Raw genomic sequence first — 16,953 nt, forward strand, 5'->3', positions numbered from 1 at the left:
AGAGAGAGAGAGAGAGAGAGAGAGAGAGAGAGAGAGAGAGAGAGAGAGAGATTTTTTGGTGGTCATGCCCACAAACAAGCAAGTGTCCTGTTTATCTCTTTGCTAAATAACTTTTTATAGGAAAATAAAAAATTAACTAACTTTTTTTACAGCTTTTTATATTTCTTATGAAAATGGTATTAAAAACTTTCTAAAATGATTTATTAACAAATGCCTTAAGCTGTTAATAAATATTGGTGCTCATAAATAGTGAAGCTCAAAATTCTCTGCAGTGATGAAACTAAGTTGAGGCTAAGGGTGGCTATGCCTCCTTAGCCTTTGAAAAATGTGTGTTAATGTATATATTTACACATAAAATTTTACTTTTGTCCCTAAAATTATATACTCCCCCCCTTCTCCCAAAAAATTTACAGACTGACCAATGAAATTCCAAAAATAAAAAATTTATTCTATTCAACCCTTCAGGGACGGACCCATGGTGGGGCAGAGGGGGCCATTGCCCCCACCCCCCCCCCCCCCCCCCCAACAAAAAAAAAAATAGTATAAAAAAATTAAGATTTGCTATTTTATATATATATATATATATTTGTCTCTCCTCATCTAAAATATTTAGATATTGACCTACAAGAAAATAAATAAATAAATAAAATTCATGCCCCTTTAACTACAAAAAACAAAATAAAAAAAATAAATATGGACTAAACAAAAATCGTGGACAAAATAAGAAACATTTATTTTGTATGTTATACTTTATTGATGTGTTTTATAATATGAAATGTTTAAGAAATACTTATTTTGTATGTAGTATTTTGTTGAATATGAAATAGATATTATTTTTTTTTTCATAAGTTTTTTTTTTTTGTTTTAAGCTTTGGCCCCCCTCAGGTATGAATCCTAGTTCCGTCCCTGCAACCCTTTTATTTAAATGTCTTAAGAATATCAAGAAAAACCTTTAGATTAACATTGTACAATTTATAAATCCAGACAATAAGAAAAATCTAAAAAAAGAATCACAAATCTAGATAATAAGAAAAATCTTGGAACAAACGGTATGTTTTATTAGTATATGGATTTCTCAAGAATATCATTCAAATTGTTTTTTGTCCACTGCTTTAACTAAACTGCAGTTTGAGCATATGTATCTGTTATTAGTCTATTGGTAACAAACGGAATGCCTGAGCTAAATTAATTAAATGAGTAAAGCTTTATTAGTTATATATTTGGTTAACCGTCAATCATCGTGTGATTATTTAATAGCTGTCTTTTTCTTAATACTATTTTTCAAATTTGGAACTTTCAAAGGAAAAGATCTTACATCTCTGTTGGAATATTTTATAAAAATCATAATATTTTATATTTTATATTTATTATTATTTTTAACTATTTGTTATGAGTTGGCTGCCAAGTAAACGTCAGTGGCTAACGTTTTTCTATTATTCAATCTTAATTCATTACTTTTAACCATTATCTTAATGGGTTGAATTCGTACAATTTTTATATTACCGTTGGCATTGATATATTATGATTCAATATAATTACTATTTACTATCCATTTTAAGGATAATTAATCAATAATAAAGTAAATTTGAAACCCAAATAAACTTTACGTTTATTGTATGTTTCTTCAGCCTATATGAATATGCAGCCAACATGTCTGATTTTGGATGAGAAAATCAATTTTCTTATTGGCACCATTTTCATGTAAAAGGAAAAACTCCCTACATTTTTGCTGAGTCAAAATTATACTTTCTTGAAAATAATTCTTCCTCCTAGACATTATTTTTCTGGGTAAGCAAGTATTATGTTGAGAGCTTTAGATCCTACAAGCTGTGTAGACTTGTAAGGATAATTAGCAAGGTAGCTAATTGTTATATCCCGAGTGTGGCATGCACAATGTTTTAGTCTATTACACCAAAAACCCCGTAGACAACGTATATCATCTCAAGACAGTGACATGGTTCATACCCCAACTCCACCATCTAAAAACTTATGAATTAATGGTAAATTGTTTCTCATGTTACGAGATTTCTTTAAAGTATCATCAAGGTAATATCTCTTAATTAATCTCTAATTTTATGATAAATTCTAATTTATGTGAATTATTATCATTCAAATGATATGTTGAAATATTATGAAATTCAATTTATTTATTAATTATTGTTCTTAGGAACAACAATCTTTATGCTATCACACCAATAAATGTCTCACTCTTTTTTTTTTTTTTTGGCTCAATAATAATGCATGACCTTGATTAGAAATTATTTTAGTTGTTTTATTAATGTAATATTGTTTGACATGAATTTGAACTTTTAAATTTGAACTATAGTTTATTTTTTATTTTTTTTTATTGTTTTTTCTAAGAATTCTTTAACTATAATTATTATAATGCTAGAGATACCTTTTATTTTTACCCAAATATATATATATATATATATATATATATATATATATATATATATATATATATATATATATATATAAGTTGTTGTTGTGGTTAATTTTTACTAGTTCTTATCTTGACCCTCCTGTAGAAGTGGAAATTTTGCAACCAATCACAAAGCGCCGCATGCTATTTAGTGGGTCCCTAAATAAAAATTGCAAAGAATACTTAAGGGTCAATCACATGTCGACATGTGTTGATATTTTAATTTTAAATAACATAAGTAGTCAAATTAAATATTGTCATGTGTTATTTTAAATTAGAACACTTTGGCTAATCAAATAGTGTCATGTGTCCCTTGGAAAACAAGACATAAAATCCCTTCATTTAAATTATGACATGTGTCATTCCTCATAGCCAATTACATGTGATCACACCTCCCCAAGACTCCTATAAATAAAGATCCTCCTCAATCTTATGAGAGGGATTCAAAAACATTAAGAGGTCTCAAAGTTCTGCCAGAACCAACTCTCTCTCTCTCTCTCTCTCTCTCTCTCTCTCTCTCTCTCTCTCTCTCTCTCTCTCTCTCTCTCTCTCTCTCTCTCTTGTGTATGTGTATATATATATATATTAGTCAGATATTTTCATCTAATGCTACTAAATATATTTATTCGCTTAGATTTACTATTTTTTTGAGAAAGAACATCGACAACTTTCATTAAGAGAAAACTAGCTGTAATCGGCTGAAAATACAAATTGAAGGTGTGGAGGAATATCCTCAATCCAAACCAAAAAACCTCTAACATGTCTTGCATGTTTAGCTAGGTTGTGAGCAATGAAATTACCAAGTCTACGAACATGGGAAAATGAAATACAACAGCTAGTTTCTATGGCATCTTTGGCCGCTGCAAGGATATGACCAAAAGGAGAGAAATAGTCGTCGTCACTTCTAAGGCTCTTGATCACAATTTCAAAATCACCTTCAAGGATAAATGATGTTAAGCCAAGTTCTTGAGCAAAGTAAATGGCTCTAGCTGTTGCCATGGCTATAACAATATCTAAGGAATATGGCAGATTCACCAATTCAGATAAGGAAGCAATCGGTTGTCCCAGAGAGTTCCGAATCACAACATCGAGGCCAGCCTTATTTCTCTCTTTAAAGGTTGCGTCGTCAAAGTTCACCTTGAAGTTTTCTGCAGGAGGGGGACTCCATTTGACCCGAGGATGAGTGTAGACTAGGGATTGGTACAATATTACCCGATTTGCTTGGTGATACTCGGTGAGTGCTTGTGGGGCATTCAAGGTGACTTGGTTGACTGGGTACTCTTTATTGGTGGTTCTGAGTTGGTTCCAGTGATAACACACTATCCAAAGGATCATGGCAAGCAAATTGACATCTTTTCCTTCTTCATGAATTAGTTTGATGAGTTTTGAAACCGTTTGGAAGTTGTTGTCGAGGTGAAGCCGTAGCTCTGGGACTGAAGCCCAAATCGTTGCGATTGCTGAGCATTCCCAAAGTGCATGGAGTTCACTTTTTGCACTTGATTTGCAGTGATCGCATGTATCCTCTTCGATGATTTTTCTTTGTCTCAAGTTCCTTTTCACTGGCAGTGCTTCTTTGCAGGCTCGCCATAAGAAATTCTTCACCTTATTTGGAACAAATAGACTCCACGAGCTTCCAAATCCCTCCATCTTGTCTCGGGTTGGCTTTGGTGGTCTAGTCTATTTCTTCCATTGCAAGGAAGCTATAACCAGATTTCACAATGTAAGTATCCCATATTGTGTATGGCCATATTAGCTTATCCTCAATGTAGGTGCAACACAAAGGTATACTAATTATCAATTCTACCTCTTGAGAGCTAAATAATCCCTGTACCAACTTTGCATCCCATTGTTTTGAAACCAGATCTATAAGGTTACTAACTGTCATATCCTCAAAGCTTGTCACTGGATCTGATAACACTCTTGGATATTCTAAGGAAAGCAGCTAAGCATCATTCCAAACCCCAATAGATTCTCCACGACCCACTCTCCACCTTGCACCTTTCAATAATACATCTTGACCCTTTAGTATGCTACTCCAAGCATAGGAACCTGATGTGAAATCCGAGGCCTCCATTATAGAACAATGAGGAAAGAATTTTGCTTTGAAGACACGGTAGAACAAGGAATTTTTATGATGCACCAATCTCCATGCTTGCTTGGCTAATAATGGGTCATTGAAGAGGGCTAAATCTTTGAACCCCATGCCACTAATAGATTTAGGTTTATAAAGTGTTTCCCATTTGACCTAATGAATTTTTCGTCGGTCTCCCTTTTGTCCCCACCAAAACTTTCTAATAAGGCTTTCAATCTCCGTACATAGACCCACTAGCAATTTGAAGCAGCTCATTGTATATGTTGGGATGGCTTGAACTACCACTTTAATTAGTATTTCCCTTCCTGCTTGTGACAACAATTTCTATTTCCACCCTTGGATTTTCTTCCATACCCTCTCCTTGATGTAGTTAAAGCTGGCTTTCTTGTTTTTTCCTACAAGGGATGGCAGCCCCAAAATTGTGCATATTGCTTAATATCTAGGACCCCCAAAGCAATCTTGATATGATTTCTTATCTCTTCCATAGTGCACTTGCTGAAAAAGATTGTAGTTTTGCTTTTGTTTATTTGTTGGCCTGAACATTTGGCATAGATATCCAAGATGTCAAGGATTTTTTGGCACTCCTGTATAGTAGCCCTGCAAAACAATAAGCTACCGTCTACAAAAAAGAGGTGAGTTAGGCTAGGGCTATTTTTACATTGAGAATAACCCTTAATGTCCCCATTGGCTGCTGCATTATTAATTTGGCCATTCAAGCCTTCAGTGCATAGCAAAGAGAAAAGGAGATAATGGATCGCCTTGTCTAATGCCCTTGGTTGGATGAATCATGCCTTTGGGTTCCCTATTGACAAGAACTGAGTAAGAAACAGTTGTTACACATAACATGATAAGTTTAATCCATTTTTCATCAAAACCCATTTTAACCATCATTGCTTTGAGATATAGCCATTCAACTCTATCATAAGCTTTACTCATGTTGAGTTTTATAGCCATAAAATCCTCTTTTGCTTTGTGTTTCTGCATACTATGGAGAGATTCAAAAGCTACCAAAATATTATTAGAAATTAAGCGACTTTTCGTGAAAGCACTTTGATGTTTCATGATAATTTTTGGTAGGATCGTTTTTAATCTATTTGCTAGGATTTTAGGAAAAATTTTATACAAACATTACACAAGCTTATAGGTCTAAAATCATATGCACATTCAAGGTTCTTCTTTTTTGGAATAAGGGTTATGAAGGTATGATTTAGTTGTTCAGGTAACGAGGCAAAATTAAGGAATTTAAGAACTAATTGGTTACATTATTACTAGTTAAATTCCAAAAATTTTGGTAAAAGAAAGGAGGCATACCATCTGGACCTAGGACTTTTAGGGGGGCCATCTATTTTAGTGCTGCTTGGACTCACCAGCTATGAAAGTTGCTGAGAGTTAGGACCTCATGTCTGCACTAATGATGGGATTGACAAAGTTGACTGCTTCATGTGGGTTCAGGTTGTTGATTGAGGTAAAGAGCTCCTGAAAGTATTCAACCAAGCATTGATTCACCTCATCTGGATTTGTCCTCCATTGGCCTAATGTGTCTCGGATTTTTAGGATTGAATGTTTCCATTTTCGCTGTTTTGCATAACTACGAAAAAATTTTGAGTTTTTGTCTCTGTTTGAAGCCCACAAGACCTTTGCCCATTGAAACCACATCCTATTTTCCTTGTCCATCAGGTCATTGATTTCTTGTTTCAAAGTTTGCACTTCGAAATTCACACCAGTTCTCATAGCTGCTTCCTCAGCTTTCTTCAAGGCTGCCCTCTTTTTCTCTAGTTCCTTTCTTACATTTCCAAAAGGCTCCCTATTCCATCTCAGACTTTGCTATTTTTCTCATCACCTCCACAGATGGATCATCATTATGTGTTGTGGACCATACAACTTCTACAATTTCAGCACACCCCAGCTCGGACAGCCACATCTCTTCGAACCTAAATGGTTTGGCTGTAGAGTAAAACTCCAATCCCTCTTATACAATCCACAGTGGTTTATGGTCAAATGTGTCCGAGGAAAGATGGTGAACTTTTGTACCTACAAAATTCAGCAACCATTCATTGTTAGCAAAACCACGATCTAGCCTTTTCCAAATCGAGTTTCCATCCGCAAAGTGTTTTTTCCAAGTGTATTATGGTCCAACAAATCCAAGATCAACGAATCTGCATTCATCAACTACATCTCGAAAGAGTTGCATTTGATTTTGGCTCCTATTGTTGCCCCCTAATTTCTTGGAGCTTTGCAATAGTTCGTTGAAGTCTCCTGTACACAGCCATGGCAAGCTGAATCTGCTATTCAATTGGTGAAGCATACTCCATGATTCAGCCCTTTTCTGAGTCATTGGCTCACCAAAGAAGTCGGTAATGTCCAAGCATCTTCCTTCCCTTTGTTTATTATTGCATCAATGTGGTATTTGGAGAAGGTCTCTACTATCAAATCAATTGAATTTTTCTAGTATAATGTTAAACCTCCTCCCCTGTTATTTCTCTCTACAAAGGACAAATTTTCAAAATCCAAGTTGCGTTTGATTTCCTTTAGCCTTGCTTCATCCGCCTAAGTTTCGGCTAAGAACACGAGAGGGATCTTTCGCTTGAACCACTACTTCCAGCTCCTTCCCTGTACGTAGGTTCCCAAGCCTACGACAGTTCCAAAATATAAAACTCATTGGTGATGGCAAGGCTACACCGCAGCCTCCACCATTGATTCTTCCTGGCCATACTCTGTAGAGACCTGAATTTTTTTTTTTGTTGGTTGTGTGGGCACAGGTTCCTCACTTTCTTGAATTCTTTTCCCCAAAAACACGGCTTGCATATGAGACTCAGTAAGATTGGGGTCACGTGCCATTTTTTTCCATTTACGTGTGACTTGATGATCCATGTGTGATTGGCCTTGCAAACTATCAGGATTCTTTTCTGGAAATATCTCCATTAAGATCCGTAGTAATTGAAATGGTATCAGTTGCTGAGGTGGAAATATTGCTGGTATCAAACTTCTTTAATGTCGAATCTATAGCATTTAATTGTGATTCAAATTCCTTGGCCCTATTTTGGGAAGTTTGGACCTCTGGAATTGAGTGTGTTACCTCAGAGTTTGTAACGTAATTAGTTACGTGTTGCACCTTTAATGTTGAGAAATTCGGGATTGTGGAATTTGGAACTTTGTGATTATTGTCCGCAACATTAGCAATTATTGCTGAGGACCCTGGGGTTGCGGATTTTGAAATGGCAGCACTTTCATCAATAACGTTTTCAGCCTACATTGAATTGTCACCGGCATTTTGGACTGCCATCATTTCAAGTTGAGGTTGGGGATTTGTTGAGGTTAAGTTCACTGGTGGAGATTGGCCAAAACCATCTCTTATGCCCGAGACCATAGTGAATGATATATTTACAGGATTATGGGGTAGAGCGCGAAGCCAAGCACCATACTCCTGCTGCTCTTGCGTAAGCTTACCTTTACTGGCTAGCCAAATCTCGCATTCCTTGTTTGCATGGGAGACTCTACCATACCAATAGCAAAAGTTTGAGAGTTTTTCATACTTAAAAGCGACCCAAAGGATTTCATCAGCGTTTATGGCAATTTTTCTCCCCCTACAAAGTAGCTTTGAGATGTCTATCTCAGCTCTGACTCAAAGGAAATCTCTTCCTATCATCTCTTTTGAGTGTTCAGATGGAATTACAGTACCTATGGTTTCTCCAATTTCCATTGCTACATCAAGATCAAGCGTGCTCATTGGCAATCCATGCAATTGGACCCAAAAAGTTAAATTTGTGAACCTTAAATTTTTAGCAGGAATCAAGAAATCATAACGCTGGAAAATGACCACGTGCTTATCAAAAGACCATGGCTCTGTTGCTAATACTCATTTCGCATCAATCTCTAGTTCGAACACAAAGAGGAGAATATGATCACCAGCCTCTCTGATCTTGAAATCTTTTCGAGCCCTCCAAAGTGGCTTAAAAGTTCTGCCCACTGCCTCAACATTGAGTGCTCTTCTTGTCATAAATTTTGCTGCAAGTACATGTTCCCGACTATTAAGGTGCTTTGATTTCTTCAGATTGAGCTTGACATCTTCAATTGTAGTAAGGGAGAGTTTCTTCCAATCTTTCAGGACATCTTCCATGGTTCAAAAGTAGGAGACACAACACACTTGGCTGGGAAGAAAAGGATGGTTGGAAAAAAGAAAGTTTCTGTGTAAGACAAAAGTGTTTCCCCACCCCGATGAAAAAAAGACCACAAGCCCTACCAATAACCTTGTTATTAGAGGGAGTAAATTATCATTCATAAGAAGATAATGTAGATTCTACTTTCTAACTTCTCAGCAAAGAGACTAGAGAGAGAAAAACTCTTTATATATTTGTTGGTAAGGGAGATTTACTATTGAATACACTTACTTGAGCATTATCAAATATATTAATCACTCTTTTTGTATGCTTTAAAGTCTAATTATTTTGTAGAAATAATACTTTTTCTCATTATTTTTCTACTTTTCACACATATTACATTACTTTATTATATAGGGGAAAATCTTCTGGTAGCAATCAAGAGGTATTCTATTGGCATGAGTTATTTCGAACTTGACTACCCCAAAAAAATTGAGTCCAAGCATTGATGTATCAAAATGCAATACATGTTTAAGCAATAAAACCCCCCACCACTTTATTTATTAAAAAAAAAAAAAAAAACTCACCCCTTGTACTTTTTTTCCTTTTCTCCTTAGAAATGGTATACAAAAGCAGTATAAAAAACAATTGAAGTTAATTGAACCTGTTAGAATAATAATACATAAAAATCTTAAAGGTTGTTCCAAGAAAGAAATGCAAATAAACAACATCCCTTAAAAGGTCTATGTAATACTTAATATAACAATGACGTGGCATTTCTTAGGTAATTTCTTATTGAATAAAAATCATATTAAATAAGGTAAATATCAGAGTAATAGCAAGAATGAGAAGTGTCCAGCCGAAGGAACATAGCACAAGATGAACTGCAAACTAGAAGGAGAAAAACGACTATAATTTTATTTATGGTTGTTACTAAACGACTAGTAGCTTAGCTTAGTTGTAAATAATCTGTTAATTAGCACGTGTAAGAGTAAGTTAGAGAATCCGTTTGTTGGTTAGTATAGTTTATTCTGTTACTTACCCAAATCTAATCTTTGATATAGTTAAAACACAATTTGGAATCAATATCAAATCAATTAGATCTGATAATGATATGGAATTTAAAATGCTTGATTTTTATAATTCTCATGGCATTATACACCAAAACAATTGTGTTTACACCCCTTAACAAAATTTTGTTGTTGAGAGAAAACACCAGCATACACTCTCCATAGCTAAAGCCTTACATTTACAATCAAACCTTCCATTATAGTTCTAGGGTGATTGCATCCCTACTGCTGTCCATCTGATTAATAGGTTGTCATCTCCTCATTTACATAATTAAACTCCTTATGAACTACTTTTTCATAAACGTTGAACCTATGATCATTTAAGGGTCTTTGGTTGCTTATGTTTTTGCTTCTACCATAGCTCAAAACAGACAAAAATTTTCTCCAAGGGCTAGAAAGTGTGTTCTCATTGGTTATCCCTTTAATGTCAAAGACTACAACTTGTTTGATCTTCAATCTTGTACTATTTTCCTCTCTAGAGATGTCATATTTCATGAAACAATTTTTTCTTACCAAACTCATTCATATATTCCATCTTCTTCCTCTCAGTTGTCTTTGCCTTCTACTTCTTGAAATCCACCTATGTTTCTTGATGAGAATTTTCCTATTTTTCATTCTCATAATCTAGATTTTGTTAACCATTCATCAAATTCATCTTGGAAGCTAAAAATACCTGGACCTTAATTCCCAACAAGAAGCCCATTAGATGCAAATGGGTTTATAGGGTTAAGGACAAGTATGATGGTTTAGTGGAGAGGTACAAGGCCAAGATAGTGGCTAAGGGCTTCACTTAGAAGGAAGGGGTAGATTACACCGAGACTTTCCCACTTGTGGCCAAGATGGTTTCTATCAAATGCTGGTTGTGGTTGATGTGAAAGCTTGGTTTCTTAGCCAACTTGATGTCAACAATGCATTTCTATATGGTGACTTATCAGAGGAGGTTTACATAGCTCTTCCACCAAGTTTTCACAGCAAGGGGGCTAGTGTGTAAGCTAAACAAATCACTGTATGGCCTTAAATAGGCTTCTAGACAATGGTTTGCAAAGTTTTCAACTACTCTAGTTCAACTGGGGCTCACACAATCAAAGGCAAACTATTCACTCTTCACTAGGAAACAAGATCATTCATTCACGGTCCTTTTGGTCTATGTGGATTTTGTCCTAATAGTCAGCAACAATCAAGAAGAAGTGAATTAGTTTAAGGTGTTATTAGATCATATATTCAAGCTCAAAGACTTGGGTGGGCTTAAATTCTTTCTTGGGTTGGAGGTAGCTAGATTAGACAAGGGAATTGCCCTTTGCCAGAGAAAGTACACCTTAGAGGTCTTGAATAATGTTGGTCTTCTTGGCTGTAAACTTGCATAGACACCTATGGAGTAAAACCTTAAACTCAGCAAGTATGAAGGGGAAGAAAGCCTCATTTTGATGCAGTGCATAGGATTTTGTAGTACTTGAAGAATGAACTAGGCAAGGGACTTTTTCTCATCTAGTTCAAAACTACACATCAATGGCTTTGAAAATTCTGATTAGGCTTCATGCCCAAATACTAGAAGATCTGTGACATGTTATAGCATTTTTATTAGGGATTCACTAGTTTCTTGGAAGTCCAAGAAGCAATCAATAGTTTCCAAGTCTTTAGCAAAGGCGAAATATAGGTCCATGACTGTAGTTACATGTGAAATAGTCTAGATCTTGTATCGTCTTAATGAATTTGGAATAGACCACAAAAGAGAAGCATTGTTATTTTGTGACAGTCAATCTACTTTACATATTGGTTCAAACCCTATGTTTCATGAGAGAACCAAACATATAGAAATTGACTATCATGTGGTCAGGGATAAAGTTCTAGCAAGAGTTATCAAGTTGATAATGTGAAAACTTAATGTCAACTGGCAGATTTGCTAACAAAGGCACCAAACTTCAATCAATTCTCTAATCTTCTTTCTAAAATGGGAATGGTGAACATACATACACTTACAGTTCAACTTGAGGGGGAGTATCAGAGTGATAGCCAGAATGAGAAGTGTCCAGCCAAAGGAACAGAGCACAAGATGAATTGCAAACTAGAAGAAGGAGAAAAACTATTGTAGTTTTACTTATGGTTGTTACTAAATAACTAGTAGCTTAGCTTAGTTGTAAATAATCTGTTAATTGTGTAAGAGTTAGTTAGAGAATCTGTTAGTTGGTTAGTGTAGTTTATTATGTTACTTACTCATATTAGCTAGTATATAAAACTGTGTAATCTCTTGGTTAATTAATTGAGCTCATTTTTACTAAAATCTCATTTTTGATAGTAAAAGAGAGAGATTGAATTATCTGGGGAGAAAAGGAGAATGGAGGGAAAAGTGACTGAAATATACTAATATTTAATGCGTTCTAAACTTCTAATCTTCTATTCTGAGTTCTAATCACTACCTGGGTTGAAGGGGAGAGAAAAAAAAATTAAGACTTGATGATTAGCATACAACCTCAACTTGAAAAATCTCACTTACACGCTTAACGTGATAAGGACCCAAACTAGTAAGATATGTTACAGCATATTACAATACATCTCCATGTTCAGACTTCTAAATACAATAAAGGATCAAATTTAAGTATCAAACACAAAACAATAATAGCTTCTAAAAAGTATCATACTGGCATTAGTGATCGATCAAACAAACCTATAATCCTATTAACCTTAATCCAAAGCTTTCTGGATCTTCGTTTTAAATAACAAAATGTAGAGTTTATCCATTGAAAAATAAAGGAAACAGCCTGTTGAGTGGGTCACAAACGAGCCGAAACTTGAGCCCACGATGCAATGCCAGGCCGGCCCATACACTTTATCGAATTCCTGTGTGAGCATTAAGACAAGTTGTTACTTCTGTTAAGTCTTGTTTATTTTCCAAAGATAAATCTTATTAGTATTATCATAAATCCCACTATTGTGGCATATAAATAGCATGTGTGCACATAGATTAAGAAGACAATTTAGCCTATAAAATAAATAAATAAATAAGACAATTTAGAATATTACACTACTACTAGTACATGATTAGCTGAATTATTACACATGGGTTGTTGGATCCTCGATCCAGTCCAGTATCTAATAATCTGGACAACCTAGCTATAAGCTAGATCATGTGGTTTAGTGTCTAGACTCTAGTCTAGATTAAATGACCCAGAATTTTAAAAAAGTCTCAGTTTGACTCTGTCATGAGATCTTCTGAAGAGTACTGTTGATAGTGGGGCCCACCTAAAGAGAGAGATCCATATTCCATGTTCTAGCTTTTTGATTTCCATAGCCAAGCCAAAAAAAGAATACAGAATGAGAGAGGGAAATCACACAGGCAAATGTGAATCATCCACAAAAGGGAAGTTCCAAAAAGAGACTCCAAGAAAATAATTGATCACAAGACACCCTTTCGGCCTTGGCATCGCTGACACTTATTATAGGTCACTGTTAATAAAGCCCATCAAATTTTATAGCTTATTTAATTGGTATATTATGCTTAAAGTAACAATCCCTTTTTTTTTTTTTCCTTCAATAGCAAGCAAATTTCTGCTTTATGTTAGTTCTATAGCATGAGTATGGACTATATGTTAAGAACATTATGTAATTAAATATTTGTGAAGATTCTATCACTTCTGTCAAAAAAAATGTTTGTGAAGATAAAATCTTTGAAACATACATACCTTCTTCATGTTAAAAGCCATGTGTTTAGAGCTGAACTTCTCCAAGCTATCGTGAGTACGCCTTGCACAACGAAAGGCATGCACTTGCATGAATTCAGGCATGTCAGAGACCAAGACCTTGACTTGAAGAAATGTTGCCACTGATGCCAAATTGGTTTCAACATGGGAAACTGATTTCCTTGCATCAACTACTATTTGTCCCACACCTCCAACTCCTCCCTCTATGACTCTCTGTCCACCTTGCTCAATTTCCTTGTTGCACGTTTTCGATTTCCTTGAAAACCAACTTCGTTGAATGGATTTCTTATCTACCACCCCAGCTGGTGGTGGTGTCATCGGCTTTATATGATTTCCGATGGTGGACTTATAAATGGACATGAAACCTTTCTTTTGCTTCTCATGGGAAGCCATTGATGACGCTTCTTAGGCAGTATTGGAATTGGGTTGTTTTGTTCAATAAGTTGAAGGTACAAAATATATAATGTGTTGAAGATGAAGTGTTTGGAATCATAAGCACAAGGAAGACCCATTAAAATAATGTTGATTAGGAAGTGGGAAAGATAAATTAAATGAGTGAACCATGTGTAACTGCCTATGGTCATGGATAATATAAAAGGGTGAGTCTTTGCTAGTGAAAGATTTGATATATTTTGTTGTTCCTTCAAAAATAATGGGTTCTTGTGGTTGGAAGAGAGTGATTATTAATATTAGGGAAGCATATATGTCTCCAATAGTTTTGCTTCTGCTAAGCCAGCACAAATGGACCCCTACTCTGAAGGGCCTGCACCGCCAATTCTTGCTATGGTACCTAACAAATGGGTCCTTGTCATTATAATACTCCTTGTTTTCATTAAAAAAAAAAAAAAAGAGAGAGAGAGAGAGAGAATTGATTAAGAGAAAAATTCTTTGTCAAGTGCCAACCAATAAGTTTGTGATAGAACTTAAAAATAATAATAATAATAAATAATAAATAAATAAAGAAGAAGAAGAAGATTGAATTATGATGGTGGTTATATATTATAGTTTCAGGAACATGGTGAAATGGACAGGTAAGTTTGTGTACGTGTTAAAAATTGAATAATCTCCGGCCTAGAATGATTTGTGCAAAATAATGAATAATCTCTACTTGTATGGGTGTATGACTCACTCTTGGTAAAGTTTAATTGATATTTTTTGGGATACCTTGATCCCGTAGGATCATTTTATACCTGCTATGTATGATAAATTAAACAAGGCAAAATAAGAAAAAAAATTATGAGACTAACATTGGTATAACTATCAGTACCTTCAATTAATTGTAGACAATAGACTCCGTTTTCTAATTATATGATTTATAACCTTCTCAAAAAAAAAAAAAAAAAATTATATGATTTATAAACGAGTAAATTACCAATTAACCATCCAATTGTACCACCAAAAAAAAAAAAAAACCAACGGGATAATTTATTATAATTTTATTGTCAAGTCAATCAAATTTTAGTCATGTCTAACCTGTAATAATTAATTCTTACTCAGATCTAACTTATAATAATTAAGTGAAATAGGAGCTTTTACCTTTTTTTTTTTTTTTTTTAGCACCCTTTAATAACCCCGCCAGAGTTGTGACCGGAGTTAGCAGATATGGGTCGGCTTTGGCGGGTGTGAGGACATCCGTGCCAAGAGCCATTGTAACCGCAGCCCCACTGGGCTTCCGGCGCGGCAGAGTCTAGGCGTAACATTGACAGTGCCGTACGCGGTGGCCAGGAGGGATGTCGCTGAAGTACTAATGTCTCTCCTCGGAGCGCACCCCCGACGGAGGAGACGCGCGAACTCATGTCATGGCTGGTGCCCGAGTGTTGCAATCTCCAACGGCCAACGCTCATGAGGATTGGAGAGAATCAAGGAACATCACGGGGGAGGGCGTCCCGGTGCCCCTGCATCTGCTCCTCGCTTTGTTCAAGCTCCGCCGCACCGAGAAAGGAGTTGTTGATGGCCTTGAAGCGAGCCAGCCTCAGCCCCCTTCCCCCATCTTATTGTCAAGTTCTCCCATTCTCTTGATGCCAATAAGAGTACGGGTTGACACTTCCCTCTAGCTAGTTTTAGGACAGGTCCACCTGGGCCTCTGATTGTAAAACTAGCTTGTAGGAATAGTTTTAAAACACGCCTGCCTGAGCCTCCGATTGTACATTGTAACTTTTTGTTTAATAAAGTAATGCGCAGTTTTTTCTTTTTTGTTTCTGTTGGATCTTCTGCTTTGAACTTTTATCTTTCTGCAACGTTTGTTTGGTAGCTCTTCTTCTTTTCTTTTTTTTTTTTTTTTTTTTTTTTTGCATCACCACCAATCCTCCGTAGAACGATTACTTAGAAGGATCGCCTGTTGCGCCGGCTAGCGCACTAATCCTCCCATAGACGGCGCCAATTGTAGGGTCTATTTTTGTTGCCCAAGTCTAAAGGATATGGGTTAAAGGCCCAACGAACCCAAAACAATGAATTTGTAGAGAGTGGATCAAAGGTTTAGGCGCTCGCCGGCGTGCATGAAGCATAAACTCCTTTCCTTTTATTGAAAGATACTAAGAACAGTTTACAACTGGGAGATGCTCCTCAGCCCACGGCCGAGGAGGTTTTTTCTTCCCCTTTCCCTTTTTCCCCCCTTTACATTTTGTTCACATTTCTTATATATTCCTCTCTTCCTCCTCCTGTTGATCATCTATTGGTCTCCCTCCTGACCGTCTGTCCCATCAAAGGCCATATCCATGCTCCAGTAGTTCACCCTGATCGATGTTATTCTGTCAAGGGGTTACATCCCCATTAATGCGGCCAGAAGGGTTAGGTGAGCGTATTCAATGCCGAGGTGACAGTTCGCCCAGGGCTTGCCCCTTCTTTGTACTTCTGTTGCCAACGCGTGGTACTGGGTCCTCTCCTCCTCGGATATTCCAGGAGTCATTTGGTAGGGTGGTCCTAGTGTTCTTCCGAGGTCTCGGACTCCTGAGGACAGGGTCATCCTCGGACCCATTATGCATCCTCGGCGTGGGCCATTTGGGCCTGGCTTGGAGTGGGCCAAGGCTACCCAATTTTCTGGCCCACAGCTAATAATTGTTTATTTGATAATATGTTTTGGGCGGCCGAAATTATAATTTCTACAAAGAAAATAACCTTAATAGATTATCAAAAACAAAATTTTATCCTAATATTGGTTCAATTAATCATTGTTAAGTTTTATTAATTTTTTTTAGTTTACGTTTTTTTGGTGTTTTGGATTGTTCCTATATTACATTTATGATTTTTCCTATAATAAATAAAAATATAATTACGAAATACATTACTCATTATTAGATTAGTTTAAATTGTAAAAAAAAATAATAATAAAACCACCATAAAAATAATTATCACGCGCAATGCGTGGATTCGCAGCTAGTTTTTTATAAAAATAATGACAACTTCATAAAAATTAAAAATGTTATACAAACTTAATAAAATAAAATGGCCACACTTACCAACATTAACAATAAATAATGACAATTGATAATAAACTATATTGTAATGATTTTAAAAAATGAAAACTCAGAAGAAAATTGTAAAACTTCGTATATTTGCTTTTTTTTTTTTTTTTTTT

The 16,953-nt window shown here is 35.7% G+C and overlaps 2 protein-coding genes across 2 annotated transcripts; both read right to left on the minus strand.

Annotated features, from left to right (window-relative positions):
• Window positions 1–3,109: 3,109 nt before the first annotated feature.
• LOC112029310 (uncharacterized) lies at window positions 3,110–4,072 on the minus strand. Its single transcript, XM_024061998.1, has one exon. It carries the CDS (start codon window positions 4,070–4,072, stop codon window positions 3,110–3,112), a length of 963 nt encoding a protein of 320 aa, XP_023917766.1.
• Window positions 4,073–12,125: 8,053 nt separating this feature from the next.
• Window positions 12,126–14,133, minus strand: LOC112029281 (uncharacterized). Its single transcript, XM_024061967.2, has 2 exons — window positions 13,362–14,133; window positions 12,126–12,519 (listed from the first exon to the last, which is right to left on the minus strand). Exons 1-2 carry the CDS (start codon window positions 13,770–13,772, stop codon window positions 12,364–12,366), a joined length of 567 nt encoding a protein of 188 aa, XP_023917735.1. The 5' UTR covers window positions 13,773–14,133; the 3' UTR covers window positions 12,126–12,363.
• Window positions 14,134–16,953: the final 2,820 nt, after the last annotated feature.

The sequence above is a fragment of the Quercus suber genome, unplaced genomic scaffold, assembly GCF_002906115.3.
Source record: "Quercus suber isolate HL8 unplaced genomic scaffold, Cork oak 2.0 scaffold_867, whole genome shotgun sequence".
Taxonomy (NCBI): Eukaryota; Viridiplantae; Streptophyta; class Magnoliopsida; order Fagales; family Fagaceae; genus Quercus; species Quercus suber.